This window comes from Vigna umbellata, chromosome 1 (genome assembly GCF_029865625.1).
Source record: "Vigna umbellata cultivar VRB3 chromosome 1, Vumbellata_1.0, whole genome shotgun sequence".
In the NCBI taxonomy this organism is placed as follows: domain Eukaryota; kingdom Viridiplantae; phylum Streptophyta; class Magnoliopsida; order Fabales; family Fabaceae; genus Vigna; species Vigna umbellata.
The window spans coordinates 65697385-65719222 of record NC_142165.1 but is presented as its reverse complement, the minus strand read 5'-3'; the positions used below and the strand labels follow the sequence as shown (position 1 = coordinate 65719222).

General features: G+C 31.6%; 1 protein-coding gene and 1 long non-coding RNA gene across 7 annotated transcripts in view; one reads left to right on the top strand and one right to left on the bottom strand.

Annotated features, from left to right (window-relative positions):
• Window positions 1–34: 34 nt before the first annotated feature.
• Window positions 35–3582, bottom strand: LOC148206102 (uncharacterized). The gene is made up of 3 exons (XR_015785912.1): window positions 2528–3582; window positions 1448–1702; window positions 35–932 (listed from the first exon to the last, which is right to left on the bottom strand). It is a non-coding gene; the product is annotated as an uncharacterized LOC148206102 (long non-coding RNA).
• Window positions 3583–15461: 11879 nt separating this feature from the next.
• LOC124822082 (calmodulin-binding transcription activator 4) overlaps window positions 15462–21838 on the top strand; it is a 32670-nt gene continuing 26293 nt past the window's right edge. For all 6 annotated transcript variants that reach the window (XM_088104084.1, XM_088104083.1, XM_047294049.2 and 3 more), the window contains exons 1-5: window positions 15462–15703; window positions 16290–16421; window positions 16538–16653; window positions 17482–17570; window positions 17843–17888. In XM_088104084.1, coding sequence (XP_087960210.1) covers window positions 15694–15703; window positions 16290–16421; window positions 16538–16653; window positions 17482–17570; window positions 17843–17888 — 393 coding nt within the window. In that variant the 5' untranslated portion in view covers window positions 15462–15693. The remainder of the gene's footprint in view (window positions 15704–16289; window positions 16422–16537; window positions 16654–17481; window positions 17571–17842; window positions 17889–21838) is intronic.

Here is a 21838-nt window from a genome sequence, read left to right as displayed (position 1 = left end):
TTTTTTTTCTCGTTAAGCTCAACTCTGACTCAAGAAGACATCTCGATCATGCACGCCCACTTCGAGGTCGTTTAATTCCAAAAAGGAATTGTAGATGTGCAAAGCTACGAGTTCAACTCATTTTCAAATCAAAACAACACGAGAACGACTCTCACATCACCAAACAAGAACACAGAATTAATGGAAAAATAAAAATGACAAAATCACCAAACGTACAACACACAGAAACATCAAAGAAGAAATTTTTTTAGCAAGAAACAAGGATTACAAGAAGATATACCGAACGATGTGCGAGTGTGAACACAAAAACTTGAATCTACCAAAAGTGTGTAAACCCTAAGCTCTCGTGTCCTCTCTATCTACTCTAAAACTAAAGACGTAAACTGAAAAAAATGTCTAAGTGACTTGTCTCCGTGAAAGTCTCTCTGTCTCTTTACATGACAAAACCCCATTTTGTAGGGTTGGAAAACGAAAGAAAAACTGGGAGGAGAACCTTGCTCTAGAAGCTTCGCGCTTTATAATCGACGACCAACCTTCATCTTCTTTCCAGCCATTTGATCCTCTCCACATGGCAGCTTCGGTCATCTTCCATTTTCCCGCCGGTCAATTCCGATCAGGTTTGGTCAGGACACGCTCCTCCAGCTCTCTCACTCAAAGCCCTAACTCTGAAGCTAGCTTTTCTCTCCTTTCCAAAATGAAGCATGTTTTCTCTCTTTTTCAAAATGAAGCGCGCACACGAGACCCCCAAGCAGCAGCAACTTCAATCTCTTCACCAAAATGGTGTCATTCTACTTAGGCTCGTTGTGCAAGACGACCCAACTTGTGCAATCAGCCCACTCTATGGCATCAGCCCAATAAGTTGCAGCAGTTTCCAACAGCGGCTTCCAATCAACCCATTGTTTCAATAGATTCAGCCCTTCCAATCTTCTAGCCTTGACCAAAAATAATCCGCCCAATTGAATCAGGCTCAGTTTGTAGTTAAAAAAAAATCAATCACAACTAAAAGGCTAAACAAAAAAAATAGAGTATTTAAGCAATTACTGAAATTAAAAATCTAATTAAGCAAAAATAAAGAAAAGAATTTTTGTCAAAAGATTTTCTAAATCATATTATTTTCCTTATTATTATCAAAAACTAAAAATTACACCTAAAAATCTATTTTTAACTAAAATTTCACAAAACCTAAGATTTAATAGAAAAACCTAAAACTAGCCTAATTCTACCCAATTAAAAACTAAAAGAAGCTAAGAAAGACTTCTAAACACAAAAAAATATGCAAATATGGAGAGTTATCAAGCTCCCGCATCCCCAAATTTGCCTCAAAAGGGGCAAAACGCGTGTTTCTGTGCTCAAGCCATCAAGAGATACCAACCCTAGGTCATGCATGTCCTTAAATAGATAAAAAATAAAGTCCAAGCCCAATAATATTGCTACTCAGCACCCCTACCTAGGGCAACTGGGTGAAACTGCGAGAGAACTAGCGCTCAGCGCCCTTGGGAGGGCGCCCAGACGTGCTGCGGTGCTGAGTGACGCTGAGGGCCTAAGAAAAGGGCAACCGAGCGCCCTACGCTGGCCCAGCGCCCCTGAAAGGGCAACCAGGCACCATGCGCCTTCTTCGACCTTCTTCTCTGGTGCTTTTGTTGTCCCTCTTAAGTTTCGACTCCTTGATACTTTTGCTCCTCTTCCAAAACATACGAATAACCTACAAATTTAAAGGAATTTAGTGATAAAATCATTAAGTACAACCTCTATTCACTTATTCACAAAATTAAGCTAAAAACAAGAGTTCAAGCAAGCTTCTAAGTCAAAGAGATAACGGTATTATTCAACCGTTATCACTTCTCTCTAGGGTCTCTCTTTCATCGCACTTGTAAATATTTTTAGAATTTGAAAGACATGAAGAGTTACGACAACTCCTAGGATTGACTATTATAATCAAGGTTTAATACCCTATTTTGTCCCTAATTTCGTTCGAAAATGTCAAATTAGTTCATCCTTTAAAAAGTGTGTCAATTACGTCCTCACTCAATAAAATTTGCATCAATGAAATCCCTTTTGTTAAATTAGTCCATCTTTTAAAGTGTTTCTTCTATTTTTCTGTGCAATGCAAGTTTTTGTCAGGTTTTTTTTCTCTTCTACTTTTCTTCTACTCTAAATACTCTCTCCTCCCATATCACTCAAATACTCTCTCCTCCCATAAGCAAACATGTGTTTTTTATATATATATACACATCAGTTTCTTAAAACAATCACTTTTTAACATAAGCACAAACATATTTAATAAAGTAAGCTATAAATGTACTAGTAATATGAATTGTATATATGACTATAACATTGCGATTATTGCCCATAAAATTTGATGTGATTAAAAACACAGATGACTTGATTCTGTTTCATCTGCATAATACAGGTACCTTCAGTTCAAACAAGGTAACATTTTTTTCTTCTATCTTAAATCTGAATTAAAAGCACTACTATTATTATTGTGATAATTGAAAGTATGCTTACGGAAAACTCAAACCATTACCTCCATAACTTGAATTTTGAAGCACTTGCAAGTTCTCCAAAATTTGTTCGTCTCTAGTTGGTAGCTGAAACCATCGTTAACGCTTGTAAAAAGCAAAAGGGTATTTGTTAAAGATCTGAGTATTCATGAAGGATAAGATCTTCAGCAAACAAAGTTGAAGAAGTTGGTTCTAATGAAACTTGTGTCTTCTGATAAGTGTTTCTGTGCCTTTCTGCAATGACAACAGTGGGAATTTTTTTACTATTTTTTGTCTCTGATAGTATTTTGTTTTTATTTCCTATTTTGGTTGGAACAAAATGAGGTGCAAGCCACGACCTGCAATAAACAAATAGCAATTAACAGAAGATAAAGTTTTTAATTGGAAATCTCGAGACAAGTTCTTTGACAAATGCAAGCGCTAAGACCAACTTTCAATCTTCTCCATGTGGCTTAAGATCTACGGTGGCGTTTTCCATTTCGGCCTTTGCTATTCCAATCCACACTGTTGGGTTTGGGTTCTCTCATGGGAGGTACGACACTAGAGGCACGTATTTTGGTTTTGCCGCTAAAATCAAACCCCAATTCTTAATTAACATTCTTTCCTTCCCTCTGTTTTTATTTCCTCCCAAACCAAACAGGACTCGGACAAAATTAATTAAAGATACGTTACTTCAAGAAAATAAAATTAGGTGGAGGAGTTGATTCAAAGTGGAAGTGTGGGAGAGGAGGGAGGTGAGTTGTGTAGATAAGACGAAGAGAGTGGTGGAGGAGGGGAATGGTATTTGAATGGCTTAGGAGGTGGCGGAGATGGATATTTGTATGGCTTATTGTGTGATGGTGGCGGTGGCGGTGGAGAGTGGTAAACTGAGTAAGGCTTCTTTGGCACTGGAGGTGGGATAAAAGTGTGAAATAAATCTTTATTTATAGTATATATATATATATATATTATTTGGATGTAATGAAACTGACTTTTTACTAATCCAGAAATTTGGGAAGAAGTTTTGGAAGCCCTAAAGTGCCTCACCATTCTAAAAGTATTAGTTAACAAAGTGCCTCACCATTCTAGAAGTATTAGTTAACAAAGGTGGTCCTATTTTAAATATTGTATAATTGGTAGAAGAGAGAGAAGAAGAACGTAGAAGAGAGAGAAAAATATTTAACGCCGTTAGTATGGATCTAACGGAAGGGATTTCATTGACGCAAATTTTATTAAGTAAGGACTTAATTGACACACTTTTTAAAGGATGGACTAATTTGACATTTTCGAGCAAAACTGGGGACAAAATAAGATATTAAACCTATAATCAATGTGAGTTGTTGAGTATCCTTGTGTTGGGATTGGATGTAGCACTCTGAACTTCTATAATGGTAGTTTTTTGTTTCTTTGTTGTTTCTTATATAAGTGTTCTTTCATATGTTAGTGGTTCAATTTGTTTTTCATGTGTAATGAATTTATCAGTCATCCATTGCGTATATAACTCGAGTTAGGCAAAAACTAATTTGTCTTACAAATCCAATTAAATAATCTAATGTTATCAGGTGGAAGAGATGCATCTATATGATTTAGCTAGTTAAAGAATGTTTTAGGTCCTAGGCTGTAGGCATGGGTCAAGGATTACATTAATGTACGTGCATGAGTAATGAATGAAACTTTTTAAATTAATGAAACAGTTACTGAGCTTAAGTAAAAAGTTGTAAAACTTAATCCCAACACATTTTGTCATATTGAGTTCTTAAATATTGATTGTGAGTTATGTATCATTATCTATTTTATAACCAACCTGTTTAAATACAAGTCCAACTTGCAATCTAGTTTTTGATTAAGAATGACCAAATATGTGTGGATACGACACTTGGTATTATAATTGAACTAGTGCACTTGCTAATGCGATTGCTCTCATCATGTAAGGAGTCATCACACATGTCATGAGCATACTAATAGATCCTAAGTGTACCAACCTTACTTATGGCTCTATGATGGCATACCCTTTAGCCATGGTCAAGCATTTACAAGAAGATTTGAAGTTATCTATGAAGATGGTTTAAACTCTACCTTTTGGACCACCTTTGGAGCCATCATAGAGCATAACTTGAAGTAATATAGGTTTAATTTAGGCCATGTATTTCGGCCAAATAGTGTATGTTTGTTTAAGGCTTATATTAAGGCCTCATTAGTGTAGGATTTTCTTTTAAGTTAGACATCCAAACCATATGGAAAGTATATGTCATGTGTCATGCTTCCATTGGAGAGGATTTAGTTTTAGTAATGGCTACATGACACTCTAGAAATGGATAGGATTTGGCTATATGAGTGGCTACATGTCCTCCCCTCATTGGAGATGATTTGTGGACACTTCTCCACTTCTTAGAGGTGAAGTACTTGAAAAACAATAGAAGAGGGGTTGAATATTGTTAATGGAAAAAATATTTTCGCAACCCTTATGATATAGCACATTGTAGAGCTTTATGATTTATTTTTAAATGCTAAGATGCTTCACCTAATAAACGATTATAACAAGAAATTCTTTTGTCGTGCTATTCAGAATGTACACTACAGAGTTTATAAGAACTTCCTTTGTTAAATAGTAATGGTTTAGCTTGGAAGGTTCTTGCGTTTAGAAATAAAAACACAATTGTAGGTTTTGTAAGAGAAGCGTTTAGGCAAGAGAAGAAGTAATTGCACAAATATTTTTATACTGGTTCACTCCAACTAAGCTACGTCAGTCTCCTTCGCAGAGGGTTCCACTATAATCTTCACTAGATTACACTAAGTATTTGCACCATTCCTGATTTCCATAGTCGGCGAATAACCATGTGTTACTGTAGACTTGGATGAGTATTCTCCTCATTCCTAGTCTCCGCAGTTAGCGAATAACCACCTGTTACCCTAGACTTGGATGAGTATTCTCACCACTCCTAGTCTCCATAGTTAGGAAATAACCACCTGTTACCCTATACTTGAAAGAGTATTCGCACCACTCCTGGTACTGAGTACCCTTGCCTAGATTTCCTTAACTTAATCGAGTTTAACAAGTGTTTTAATTATCTTCAGAATTGTAATCGAAGATTTCTTACAAGTCGTTCAGACTATTACTCTCACAGAGATGATGTAATTACACTACAATGCAATCTAAATACTTGCAGATGTTTCTCTTTTTTCTCTTTCTTTCTTTCTTTCAATCGTAAGCAATATAACAATGAAGCTCGAGAGTGTTTCTTTTTTTCTCTTCTCTTCTTTTCTTTTTCTACTCAGATGTATTCTTTTTCTTGAGCTCTTTCCTTTCTTTTCTTTTTGAACGCTTCTTAGGATGAATATGTCGTTGTATGCTATCCTCTTTATTCTTCATTTGAAAGCTCTTGTATTTATAGGCTTTTTGGATAAATGTTCGTTAAACTAAGCTTTTGGCCTTGATTCTTGTGTTTTCTCTTTCTTCGTGTACAACAGCCGTTGGATAATGTCAACTTGTCAGAGCAGACATGCTTTTTCAGTTCTTTGCTTGAAATAAGTTGTACGTTCTTTTAGACATAGCTCTAAGTGAAGAAGATTTAATGAATATCTCTTTTTTCTTTAATGTCCACTTCTGATATTTTGATTTAATGTTTATGGATGCGTGTAAAATAGCTCATTTGCAAGGAATAGAGTAGATTGTGCATGCAACATATATGTTTTTTCTTATCAGTTTTGTTGTTTCTGAATGTTGAGCATTTAATGTCATTTAATGTTTGGTCAGAACAACAAAGTATTTTTTGATTTCCTACTGTTGAGGTAGCCTTTGACAATTAAGCTTTTCTTCTAAAGATACCAAGCATTGATTAAAGACTTCATCGTCTAACGAAGTAACATTTTAGCTCATGATATCGTTTAGGTAGAGTAAACGCTTCTTATGATTTTATCTTTTCAGACAGACATCATTTAGCCTAGTTTAAGTTTTCTCTTGGGTGTTTTAAGTTTTATTCCTTTAGTGTGTTTTATCAATGACACCATCTTGACATGTTTTGTTTTCTCGAGAGTTAAACTAAATATCTTTTAGGTATGATAATCTTTAGGCATTTAGCTTCATCTATCTTACATATGCTTTTGACTTGATAATCATTTAGTATTGCATCAGGGTGTTTGACTTAGTTGTTTTTTTGTTTCTTAAAGTCCTAAGTGTTTTCCTAAGGTTTTCTATGTTGGGGATTTTGGTTCTAAGTCTTTGTGTTTTGATCCTATGTTGTTTTTAGATTATTATTTCGTTTAATGTTATTTGATTAAACTTCAAAACATGAGAGCGTTTAGGCGCATAGATGATTTTGTCTTAACAATCTCCCTTTTTTTATGTTTAACAAATACACATCTAAACGATGTATAATCTTACTTAGTTCAACATAGAGTTTTAAGTTTTGTGTGTTTTGGTTCGTTATGTGTTTTACATCTTTTATTGTTTTTATCTTTTGCATGTGGGTTAGTTGACACAGTGGAAAAAAAATTCATAAATGAAGACATAAAATTAAACAATAGAACAAAGACAATAAACAACAAACATAAAGTGAACAGCAACCAACAAATTTTATATTTAAACACAAAACATTTTACACGAATATAAATATGAACTCCTAAGATGAACTCTAAGAATTTAGAGACTCCCCCTTATTCTATGTTATCCTAACTTTTGGTGTACTCCCCCTGAGTACATACTCCTAGATGTTGACGCGTACTCTCTTTATCTTTCTCTCCCCCTTATTTGATAAACATCAGATAGGAAAAAAAATGAAAGAATAAACATCATAGCCCGACAATGGGATAGGGAGAAGAAAAGGGTTTCATTGGCTCAGAGTGTTGAGGGTTTTGGAAGATCAAAGTTTTGAGAAGGCATGATAGCGAGAGAGAAGGAATTAGGGTTTGAGAGAACGTGTTGAGAAGGAGAGAGGTGGGATCGAGTTAAATGGACGATTAATCTCGTCCATTTAGTGTGGTAAGTACCGAAGGGTTCATAAAAGATATTTTGCATCTCTTGAATACTGAGAAGATTTCGAGAAGAATGTTAGTCAAGAACGAATAAGAGTGAGAAGAGTGGCGCAATTAGAGGTTTTGTCGTTTCGAGGAAGAGAGAGAAAAGAGGATTGATGATAGGAGTAATGGCTTGATTAACACGCACAAGATATTTGGCATGTAGGAGAGAAAAAGAGTTTTAGTTTAGGAAATCCTACACAACTTCCAGAGACCGACTCAATAATTAGACATAACCTAATGAATGGATGCATGTGTCTAATAAATCTTTGTCTTAGACAATGCAGATGATGACGTCATATTTATTTTGCGATATCAGACACGTGAACAGTCATATAGATATCTAAGAAAGGAAAAATGAGAAACATATTTTTTTAATTATCTAGAAGGGAACTATCACACAAATACTCGTACTTTTATATTTAGAAAACACTTCTTTTATTTTTTAAAATTTATAATTTTTTTGTATTTTTTATTATTTATTATAAAAAAAAGTTTACTTTTATTATTATTTTTTAAAACGTATACATGATCATATACAAAATTAATAAAAAAACATGCACATTATAAAGTAATATTTAACCTTCCTCTTATTCTTTATATATATATATATATATATATATATATATATATATATATATATATATATATATATATATATATATAGTATTGATTTGTTTATAATTATTAGATAATACTTTGTAACAATTTAATTTATGTTTTCTTTGTTTTACATTATTTTATTGATACTTTATGTGTAATTTAAGATGATGAATAAAACAAAAACCAAATATTACTTCAAATATTTTATTATAAAAAAAATCTTCTCAGAAAATTTGATAATGATAAAAAATACTTAAATCATGTTTCACTTGTATCAATTTATATTAAAACTAAAAATAATAATTCTTCATTTCCTAATATTTTTACTTTATTATTATTATAAATTATAAATATCTATTTTATAGGTGCCATAAGTTCATTATATAGTATTACATTAAATGATAATAACAAACAACATTAATAAGATTTAATTACTTGGATGATCGTCACTTTGGAAACATTGTGTTAATTTGGTTTCAACTTTAAAAAAAATCAATTTCATCCTCAAATTCGTTAATGTGCGTCAATCAAGTCTTTGTCGTTAGTTTTTAGCGTTAAGAGAATAGTAATGTAGTAAAAGATAATTTATACGTGTAAAAATTTGTAATTATACAATAGAGAAGTTGAGAGGTTCACAAGACATCCAGAGAGCTCAATTAAGAGAATGGAGAACTCAAATAGCTTGACTAAGTGCATGGAGAGCTCAATTAGCTTAGCAAAACATCTCGAGAGCATGATAAAGTGCATGGAGAAGTCAGATAACTAAGAAATTCACATAGCTCAGTAAAGTGCATGGAAAAATCTGATAGCTCAACCAGACATTTAGAGAGCTCGACAACTCAAATCGAGCTATCTGATCTTACCACTAAGCTATCCGAGTTTTCATGGACCTTACTAAGCTGATTAGACTTTCCACTGAGCTATATCACTTTTATGCACCTTACTGAGCTTTAGGGATGTGAGTTATTTGATTTCTCCATGTACTTTACCGAGTTATTAGTATGTATGTTCGAGCTCTTTTAGTTCTTCATATACTTAGTCGAACTCTCCAAATATCTTATTGAGTTGTTTAGATTTTTCACACTCTTAGCTTAACTCTATAATTGTCTAATTAATTATGTTGAAGTTACCAAAATTTTTATTTCCTGATTTTTTTTATCAATCCAAATTTTCACATCACAAAATTCTTATATATAATGTATATAAAATTGTCACGAAAATATGTTTAATCAATAACCACGAAAAGAATTTGATTAATACATATTAACAAATTTGAAAATGAAATTAAAACATTTTATTAAAAAAAAACAAATTAACACTATACTCCCGAAATGATATCATTTGAGTAATTAAATAAATTTATAATATACTTTGAAATATGGATGAAGTTAATGAAATCATAAAGTCAAAAGCCTACCACGTCAACTTCAAATAATTAACTCTCACCTACCAGGAATTTACATTTTAGTATTATAGCATTACACTTGAAGGAAGGATCACACTCACACAGAGAAAACTTGTCTTTTCTGTTTAATAATGACCAGGTCTTCTTTTATGACCCATCATTGCTCTCTCTAGATGTTGCCCACATGCAACCCACTCATTCACACTACTAAAATTTGTTTCATTTTGTTTTCATTGTACTAGGCACTAACTTACCTAAATGCATCCACACGCATACAAAATTTTTAATTTCACCTTCAAAAGTTGTGATTTATGAAAGTCTCGAAAGAGTGAAAAATGTGATTATTAAAAGTAACTGAAGTAACATTTAGCTGGTAAAATATATTACTGGAATATTCATAAAAAGATTTCTTAAAATTACAGAGTAATATGTTATTTTTCCTGAAATTTTAAATGTGTTACAATATTAATGACTTAATAAGAATATATGATAATTTTTATTTTATCTTGAGAAGGTTATATTCTAACATCCCAAAAATATATCATAAAACTATATACAAGTGTCATCATTTAATAATATGGTAAAACAGTTATTGGAAATAAAATTAACCTTATACTTATTACAAAAATAGCCATAAAATTTAAAGCTTTACAAAAGTCCTACACTATTCCACAACTATGTATCTAACCGATCGGGTAATACATGATTAAAACTGTAACCGAACGGTTCAACCAAAACTATAAACAGTAATATGACCGAACGGTCATAATCTAAACAGCAGGGTTCTTGCCATCCAACGCCTGTTCCAACGAACACTCCTCCCCTTCTGCTCACACCTAAAAGGTGATCATCGTAAAGAATAAATACCGAACGGAAAACATAACAAAGAAAAAAAAGAAAGCAAAAAGGGTAAGATAGAGTAATTTAATTAATCATTCAATTAAAAGGAGTATAACCAACCATTACAACATACAAGCATATCAAGATAATCATAAAATACATACTATGACCGAATCAATGACTTGACCATCCAGATTGTATGAATATGTAGCTTGAGACCGTTCATGCACTCGGGTGGTGTAGTAACTGGAAAACCATCAGCTGCCACCCGAGGTTAGTCCATTATAACTCACCCAAGAACCTATGGGTTAGGACCTCTTGCCATTCTCACACAATGCATTACTCATCTCTACTTGAGAATTGGTAATCATCGGAATTTCAGGATGAACTCCGTGGATTTCACTGTCCATACTCATACTTTACAACCTTGATAACCACTACTAAGACATTCCTCCTTGGAATTCTCTTTCACAACCATATTACAATTATCATGTCATACTTTCACTTTGACACCATTATGATAATGCATACATAAGCCATCAGAACTAATGAAATAAATATAAATATAGGCCAAACAGAAAATCACCAAACACAGAAACAATACCGAACATCCTGTGAATATTAGAGACCGAACGGTCTCTCACTACCTAAAGAACAGGACTGAACGGTCCATAACATGTATGGCTGAAGAGATGGCCGAACGCTATTTAAAAACCGACCCTATAAAATACCTAGTACAACCACATGACTGAATACTACAATCAGGCCAAGAACTAAATTAGACCTAACGCTTAAAACTTAGACCGAACACTTATAGTTTAAGCTGAACAGCTATAACTTAAGCCGAATACTAAGATATAATCGAACGGTCATTAACGGTAAGACCCATAAGAAGCTAAACACAGTTAAGACCAATGACAAGTACGAGACCTAACACTACTAATAGACCGAGTGCTAATATAAGACCGGGTATTGCTAAGAAACCACCCACTCACCTAAGACCAAACGGTCATAAACAGGAATAGCAAATCCAAACATAATAATAATAATAATAATAATAATAATAATAATAATAATAATAATAATAATAATAATAATAGTAATAATAATAATAGTATATTATTATTATTATTACTATTAATATTATTATTATTATTATTATTCATTTATATGAATAGTATTCTCCATGATTCTTTGAAAATTTATTCTACTAAATAGTTAAATAATAATAATAATATATATAAGAATTAAATATGTTTTTGGTTTATTGTGAAAACTAGAGTTAATCTCTTTTTAAAATTTTAGACTCATTTAATCTTATTTTTAGAATTATGCGGATTTAATATTTTTAATCAAATTTTTGTTAAGTTTATTTGTGTTTTCAACGTATTTCTCAATTAATATAAAAACTGAAAATGTGTCATATGTAAACAATTCAAATATTATCATAAATATGTTTGAAACGTTAAATAAATCTAACAAAATTTAACTAAAAAAATAAATTTACACATTTTTAAAATTGAAGGACTAAATTAGATCAAAATTTAAAATAAAAAAACTAACCTCAATTTTCACTAAAAAGTTAAATAATAAAAAACATATTTAATACTAAAACTCAACTTTCAAATGTAATAAAAAAGTAATTATTATGTCATACATAAGTAGGTCATACTTAATTGTCATATATATATATATATATATATATATATATATATATAATATTATTATTATTATTATTATTATTATTATTATTATTATTCATTTATATGAATAATATTAGGGATGATAAAAGGTCGGGTTGGATACGAATAATGCCTACCCGCAATCCAACTCGCAAATAAAAATTTGACCTACAATCCGCCCGTTACATGCACGGGTACTTGTTTAGAAAATACCCGCGAATATTTTAAAATATCCGCGGGTACCTACGAATAACACAAAAAAAATATTTTATACATTTTAAAAATAAAATTTAAATAAAATTATAAAATATATATATATATATATAATATAAATTAAATTAAAGTTTAATATTAATTAAATTTCACCTAATAAAATATAATTTAATTTAATTTTTAATTAAATTTAATTGAAAAATATATAAATTAATTTTTATTTTATTTTTTGCGGGAAATGAGTAACCGCGGGTCGGGTAGTATACTACCCATACCCGACCCGTTTAGAAGCGGATATTAAAATACCCACTACCTTTTATTCGCGGATAGTAAATATCTGCGAATAGTAACTATCCGCTGTGGATTTTATCCGCGGATATCTGTGCTCAGATTATTGTTTTTGCTATCCCTAAATAATATTCTCCATAATCATCTGAAAACTTATTCCACTACATAGTTAAATAATGATAACGTATATAAGAATTAAATATATTTTTGGTTCTTTGTGAAAATTAGAATTAGTCTTTTTTTAAAATTTTGAATCTATTTAATTTAATTTTTAGAATTATGTGGATTTAACATTTTTAATTAAATTATGTTAAGTTTATTTGATGTTTTAAACACGTTTCTCAATTAATATAAAAGTGAAAATGTGTCAAATGATGTAAACAATTCAAATATTATCATAAACATGTTTGAAACCTTAAATAAATTTAACACAAATTAAAAAAAATTAAAATATACACATTTCTAAAATTGGAGAATTAAATTAGATCCAAATTTAAAAAAAAAAACTAATTTTAATTTTCATTAAAAGTTAAATGATAAAATACATATTTAACACTAAAACTCAAGTTTCAAATATAATAAGTAATTATTATGTCAATACATAAATAAATAAATATATATATATATATATATATATATATATATATATATACTTTCTAAAATATTTATACTTATTTTAATTTATTGTTTTCATACAATAAAATATAAGAAAATAGAATACCAAATCACAATTGCTATGATAACTCTCGAAAGAACTAAATGTCATTTTAATGATTTCTGAATAGCTTTTTAAAAATCAATAAGATATAGATCACATATTTAAAAAATAGTAAATTGTTTTGTCCAAGTTTAATTTATTTAACTATAGAATAAATAATAAATTTAATAAATAAATATTAGGTTTAATATTTTTGAGGTCCTTTATTAAGAAGTCTCAAATAGGTTCTTAGTTATTTTTTTCTCAACTGGGTTCTTATTTTTGAAAAATTAAAGTAAATAGGTTCTTGTCATTAATTTCGTACTAACAAGGTTAAAAAAGATGTCATGTGTGAGTTCGTGATTTTTTTGAATTATTTATTTATTTTTGAATTATTTTTATTTTTATTTTGTTTTTATTTTTAAATATTTTAAAAAAATAAAATAAAAATGTGCGGTGTCAAACTAAAATTGTGTCACGTGACAATGACAGTGTGACATGACACTAACAATACCACATATCATTATCAAACTACGTGTCATTGCATTAGTCTGAATTTAGTCCTTGTATTTTTATTTTGTCTCAATTTGGTCCTCTATTTTTATTTTGTCTCAATTTAATCTTAATTTTAAAAATTAAACAATTTTTTCCTTCTCTAAATTCAAACAAAATTTAATTTGTATATAAATTTTAACAAATATTTTTATTAAAATTGATATTTTTATTAAATATTTCTAACAAGATTAAGTTTGTTTATATTATTATTTAACTAATTATATAAATGTTAATTATGTTCTCTAAATATACATATAAGAGTTAATTACGTTAATTTATTTTATTTAAAAAATTAAAAATAAAAATGAAAATAATTAAAAAATTAAAAAAAATCACGAGCTGACACGTGACACCTCGGTTAAGTACGAAACTAATAACAAGACCTAATTGCTTTAATTTTTTAAAAATAAAGACCCAATAGGAAAAAAACTAAAAAGCTATTTGAGACTTCTCAGCAAAATTAGAAACGTCGAAAATGATTAAATCTAAATATTAATATATTTTATTTTTAATATAAAAAAATTTCAGTCTCTAAATCTTCAAGTTTTGATTATACATTAATAGTTTTAATAAATACATGTAAAAATGACAATATATTAAATATATGTAATTATCTTAATTAGTAACGAAATTTAAATAAAATTAATTGTTTTATTAGGATTATAATTTTTTCTTAATATACTATAAATAAACATGTTAATATTTATTATACTAAATATATATATTCACACATAATAATGAATTATTTTAGTAAAATCATAATAATGAATTTTTCTTTTCAACATATGTAGAAGTTTATAATAGAATAATGCTTTTATTATGTTTTAAATATTTACTTCTACACACAATCAATCATATATCTAATTATACTTATTCTATATAATTGAAAGTATTTTTATTGTATATTAACATAAACTAAAATATTTTATAACATTTTTATACAATATTTATTTATTTTTGATGAAAAAATATGAATATATACCTATTATATAATTATAATATTATAAAAACAATAAAAAAAATTATTACTGAATTTTTTGCTCATTGTTCATAATTCCGACAAAATTTTAGTAACAATTTTATTTTAATAATTTTTATAAAATTATTTTCAACTTTTACTTTTATTTTGTACTTGTGTTTCTAGTAGTTTTACTATAATAAAAATACGGATATATATATTCACACCCATGAGTTTCCATGTTATTTCATAAGACTTAAGTTTATAGATCATTCATCAGGGTTGGGCGCATTAAATATTTAATTAAAATAAAAAATAAAATATTTATAGATAAAATAACTGAAGAGTTATAATATTCTTTATGTTTAGTTGCATTTTCAACCGCGTAATAAATATTTTTTCGGTCTTTTATATATTTTCTTAAATATTTTAAAAAGTAGTTGAAAATGTTGAGAAAAGGTAAACACTGAGGATAAAATAGTCCTTGCGTTTACTGGTCAGAAAAATCAAACTTGCTCCAAGTTTGAAGTCTTTTTATAATAATTGCAAACTATTTCACACATAGATCTTGAAATATCTAAAAATAAATTATAGAGGTGGGAAAAGCAAGACATAGCAACCATAAATGAAGTTTCTCATATGTTGTTGGTCTTGGTCTTGGTCGTGGTCTCCGAGTTGTTTAATAAACTTGTAACAAAAAATAAATTGAGTAATAAAAACACGTTGGTTAACCTTAACCTTAATCACAACCTCAAATCAATTCTAACTTTCAACCAAGACCAACTCTCTGTGTTTCCACTTTCTGCTTCTTCAACTTCCTTTCTCGATCCATTCTTAGGAACCAACTCGAGCGTGCGTTGCAGACCGCACCGAACCAAATCTAGAAGCCTCTCCGGTTCGAAAAATGCTCGGTGTCCTGTTCCACTTCTAGCTTTTCATTCCTCTGGTTCAATACCATGACACCTGGTAAACGTGTCTTTTCGTTTTCTTAATTGCGTTTTCTTTAGGAAAAGAAAAAGAAACTGGAAATTGGGATGTTTAATGTTTTGGAGCGTGTATGGTTGAATTAATGAGTTTGACTTGGTTTGTTTGTGCAGTTGAAATGAGCCACATCACTTGTGACTTGGTGTGTGTGCATTTTGTTTAGTTTTCTGTCATTGGTGCTTTCAATTGGGACCATGTGTGCTTTGGAATCATTGTTATTTGTTTGGAATCCGTGAAAAATAAACACTCGCACTTACACTAAAGCATTTTAGTATATTCTATGTAACATGCTTTTAGCATTTTGATTTAATTTAATAGATTATTTTGCTGCCCCTAACCCATTTTTCTTCGGATTGAATTGTAATATTGGAGTAATTGATTGGTGCTGGGCAGATAAGAAAAAATTAAGTTGTTAGTTGCATTTGAAGTTCTTATTAATGGTTAAACATGTCGCCGTGTTATCTAATTCATCTGCTCTAAGGTAGAAAAGAAAACGATGGTGATGGTGATGGTGATGAGGATAGAAAGGTTTATAACTTGTTGGACTTATTTATTGTTGTTGTTTCAGGTTACGAATACGATATTAATGATCTGCATCAAGAAGCTCAAGCCAGATGGCTGAAACCTGCAGAAGTGATGTACATTTTACAGAATCATGAAAAGTTCCAGCTCACCCAAGAGCCCCCGCAACAGCCAACCAGTAACAGCCGTCTTCCCTTTTTCTGATTGATTGTAGAAATAAGAAAAAATGACAACCTTTGTCATTCTTGTTTGTTTATTCAAAATGACAACATTATCATTTGATCTACTTAACAGGTGGATCCCTGTTTCTATTTAACAAAAGAGTTCTGCGTTTCTTCCGGAAAGATGGTCATAACTGGCGCAAGAAAAGAGATGGAAGAACTGTGGGAGAAGCACACGAACGACTCAAGGTGTGTAGCTACTTACTAGTGTATGTGCTATTGTGTTTATTCGGTTTCCATGAAAAAGGAACACTTATTATTAGCAAGTGTCTAGAGGGGGTCTCAGTTGCAGCAATGCAGCCATAAATCTGTTTGTAAGAGGGAGGCAAGATTTCTTCAATTGTTTGAAAAAGTATATTCAAAACTTTAAATAGATGTCTCAAGCAGGTGACTAGTGGCAGATAGTATTATTTAAAAGTATTTAATAGTCCTTATTAGGAGTTTCATTTTCAATTGTATTAGACAAGTTTCTTCATAAATACTTATAGGAAATGAAATAAGAAGAAAGAAATGAAATGAGCTTCTCCATAAATTCAAATTATCTTCACAGGTTAAAAATAAGAATTTGGAGAAGTCATGAAAGAGTTTCTACAAATTAGCTTATGCATTTACTAATTTTAGCTCATGAAGAAACTCATTTCAAATTTTCTTCGTATATTTTTCTCGTATAAGGGTTTCTAGAGAAGCTTGTCCAAACAAGCTGTCCTATTTTGTGCTTCTAAGATGCTTTTGAAAACAATAATGAATGATTTTGTCTATCAGTTATTCTCTCTCTCTCTCTCTCTCTCTCTCTCTCCCTCTCTCTCTCTGTGTGTGTGTGTGTGTGTGTGTGTGTGTACACACACACACACATATATTACATATAACTGATATTTGTTTAAGGACACTTTTTAGTATGTTTTCTGAACATTGTTCACTTACTATTACTATATTGATATGTTTAGGTCGCCATTTTTTTTCATGGTATTTCATATACTGATTTCTTCACTTGAAATGTTTTAATAATCTGCATGATAGGTTGGAAATGTTGAAGCCTTAAATTGTTACTATGCACATGGAGAGCAGAAACCTAATTTCCAGAGGCGGAGCTATTGGATGTTGGATCCGTGAGTAGATTTTAGTTATAATCTAACTGCATATCCCGCACACATTACTATTATGCTTGTCACAAAATGTTGGATCCTTTAAACAAACACGCAATATTCAGGAAAAAAATCCTCCTTGAGGTTAACTAAACCTTAAATGAATTGCAAAGATTAAATTAGCCTAGACTTTGAAACAAAATCAGCCTTTGTTGTTCATAACTATTTGAGATATGCTTTTATATTTGTTACTGTAGTAGTTGTTCGTAATCATCCTTGATATTGTTTCATGGCAGGGAATATGAGCATATTGTTCTTGTGCATTATAGAAACACAAGTGAGGTGAGTCTCCGATATCTGATACCAGATAAAGATGATAATGATACTTGTACCCTTGTGCATAGTGTCCCTCCAGAAAAATTTGGGAACCCTTTTGTTCAAGATTGCTCACTGTCTTACCTGTTTCTGATTAGTTATTTTTCTTACACTTGTCCTCCCTTTTTACTTTGTCTTGTGAAGCTCAAATAATTTGGTTCATTTTCCTATTTCAAGAAATTTCAAACATTTTTCTTGTATTCTTAAATATTTACTTTCTGTAGATGGCTCATGCATTTGCCCATGTTCTGTTTTGTATTTCTTGTTTAAGTGGTACTTATAGAAAGGGGAATAATGATAAGGGGTTGAAACTTTATTATAGAAGGAAATTTAAAAATTAGTTTGCCCTTAGCAGCTGTTACAGGAAGGGGGCTGAGACTTTCTTTTAGGAAGTCTATATATTCTTTTCTTATGTGGTAGATGGGAGGGAGCATAGTAGTTTTGGACAGGGAATGTCCTGTGTGAAAGGAAGTATTTTCCTCTTTAAACATGTGTTAAGAAGTTTACTGAAAATTAATACAGTTTTGAGGAACTGCCCCTACAATCTATCTCAGGTGTTTTACCTTGTTTTGAAGCTTCCTCATAATGTTTTACATGACTCTGGTAAAAGAAAGCATACTAGACATAAGAGAAATAAAGGAACTGCTCAGCAAACAGAGGAAGAAGATTGCAGACTTGAGATCAAACATGACTCAAGTAAAAGAAATCATACTAGATATGAGAGAAATAAAGGAAGTGCTTCTTGAAATCAAGGAAAGAAAGAAACTGTCAAATGGAGGCGAAAATTCAATCAATAGGGAGGAGAAAAGAGAAGAGGCGGACATTGCCAATGATGGATTTAATAAAGATGAGGAAGAACCACTTCACCCTTGGTTCAAAAGGGTGGAGTTGCCCATGTTTGAGGGAATTGATAAATTAGGATGGATAACTCAAGCTGAAAGATTCTGAGGTACAAAACACCTCTCAAACTAAAAGATTGTGCTTGGCCCTTAACAGCATGGAGGGAAACTCCTAGCTACTGGCAAGTTTTGGTGCCAAGAGATCGAGAATCCATCTTGGGAGGAGTTTGTGCTGTGCTGAGTAGAAGATCTGGAGGCAGAGAGCAGTAGTGTTTTTGAAAGGCAGTTGGAATATTTCAAAGGGAGGAGTGCCTTAGGTCCAAAAGCAGACTATGGCTCAACATCATGATGTAGTATTTGGTACAAAAAACATGTTGCTGATGATTATGCTAAATGACTTTTGAATACGTTATACAAAGGCTGGGAAAGTTGTTACAAAATCAATTGCTTGTTTGACAGACGGAGCAACCAAAACGGGATGTAAGAGCCCACAGATTAAATTTTAACAATGTCCATTTCTGGATATAAGTTATTGTCCTGCACAATAAGTCGACTTCTCCAATGGGAAAATTCTGGTGGTTGTCGTTTACAATCCCCTGGAATGGCATAGAGGATATCATAAGGATTCCTGTTGTCAATGAAAACGTTGGTGTTCAGGATTCCAGTGGGAAAAAGGTCCAATGTCAACTAGTGCCAATACCCCGATGTTTTTCTCAGTTTAAGAAACTATCATAGTGGCATACTTGGTAGGGTCTCCAACTGTGAAACCCAAATACTGGCTTGCTTTTCCAACAGATGTTCCCCCACTTGGTTTTTGCACTTACTATGTATCATATGCCAAAGTGAAGCTATGATTTTGGATGGAGATGCAGCTTACAAGTCAAAGAATGGGAGATATAATTACAGTGGATCAAGAAAACTTGAAATTAACTTATTCTGTGAAGGAAGGAAGCTTACTAAATTCATCAGCAACAGAAGAAAGGTTGAAGAATCCCTAGAGCAAACATAAATTTTATGCTGACAAAGGATTTGATGGAATTGGTTAGGCATCATGAGCATATATTTTTAGATAGCTGTTGGGAGCTCCAACATCATATATGGACAATTGGAACTAATGATCCGTAGAAGATTACTTAAGGATGATTCTAGAGGTGTTGCAGAGGCATTGAATGAAACAGTTTGCATCCATAATAAGTGCTTGGGAAATACTATTTTAGAATTGATCATGTAGGAGAGGGTGCTAGATGGCATCAATCATTGGGTTAAGAGATATATTCATCCTTTCTTTTAGCTTGTGACCAATTTCCAAAATTCAACCTTGAGGACAAGGTTATTCCAGTAGGTGCAAGTAATAATAGAAAAGGGGAATAATGAGAAGGTGTGGAAAGTTTACTATAGAAAGAAATTTAAAAATTAGTTAGCTATTAACAGATGTTGCGGGAAGGGGGTTGAGACTTTCTTTTAGGATGTTATAACCCTTTGTTTAGAATAGTTTTATGTTAGTTGATTTGTAACAAATTTGTTGTTATTTGGGGTTATAAAAACCCCAGTCTGTAATAATAAAAACAAGAAAGAAGTATTCTAATAGTTTGTGTTGAGTGTGTGCAATGCTGCATGAGTTCCGGTAGTATAATTGTGAATGTGTGTCCATGCATTGCTGTAAGGAACAGTGGCAGTGGAAAGAAGTGGTTACTGGATAGCAGTTACTTGAAGAGGTGACAAAGAATATTACAATTGGTATCAGCCAGCCAGGGATGATAGTGACCAACAAGGAATTGGAGAGCATGATAGACTCTTTGGAAAAATGGTGGCAGAATTCAAAGAATCCCAAGAAGCTACTCAGAAATCTGTGTGGGCTACAACAAGTTGTTGAAGGACTGATCTCTTCGATGGCAGCCATGAATAATGCCAAGCAAATTGAACTTCCGCCTGTAGCACATCAAGAATCTTTTTATTCTTCTTCTGCTGTTCTTGCTAGAACCCATTTACACTTTCCCAGTTTTGATGGGACAAACTTCAGAGATTGGCATGCCAAGCAGTTTTTTGAATTTGAAGGAACCCCAGTCCAACAGAGAGCTTGACTACTGTTGCTCTCAATGGAAGGCAAAAGCCTTTGCTTGGCAGAGACATTATGTTAAAACGTTTGATTTTAACCACCAATCTTGGACAAAAATTGTGCAGGATATGGGAAATAGGTTTAACGATGGTGTTTTTGATGATTCGGTGTCTGAATTGGCTTCTTTGAAATACGAAACTTCTTTAACTGAATTTAGAAAAATTTGATACTCTTTTAGCTAGAGTAATAATTTTGAAGAACTTGCTTTAATTCTTTTTCTTTCCAGATTAAAATTGGAATTCAAAAAGTCTATGTTCATAGGCCACAATCCATTCAAGAAGCAGTTCGATTGGCTAGCCTCCAAGAAGATGTCTTACAAGAATTAACTAAGAAGTTGCAGGGACTGTCTTCAACTTCTTTGTGATTCCCTGTTCATCTATTGATTCGTACTGCTGCTACAAAAAATAATACTAGGACTTGAGGTCAAGTCCTGTGTGTAGGGGTGGAAATTTGTTATAACCTTTTGTTTATGTTGGAAGTCCCACATCGATTAGAAATAAGGCCAATTTAGAGTATATAAGTGGTACAAACCTCACCTTACAAGCCGGTTTTGTGGGGTTGAGTTAGGCTTAAAGTTCACTTCTTAACATGGTATCGGAGCTATGGTTAGAGCCTATCCTAGCAATATTTGTTGTTTGTTAGGCATATTGTTCCACTCGCTATCGGGCCACTCTCGGACCATCCATTAATGTCTAGTCTCATGCTCAAGATGTATGTACCTTGGCGTGAGGAGGTTGTGTTGGAAGTCTGATAGACTTTGTTGTAATTTGAGATAATATCTTTAGAATCTTCCTAATTAGAGGAAATAAATATATAATCTTTTATTTTATTTTCCTAGTTTCTCTATTTCCCTTTTTAGGAGAATTAGATTATTACAAATAGAGGGTATCAGAATGTACTTTTTATGATTGAGAATAATAAATCAGTCTTATTTTCAACTTGGTATTAGAGTCTGTCTGATC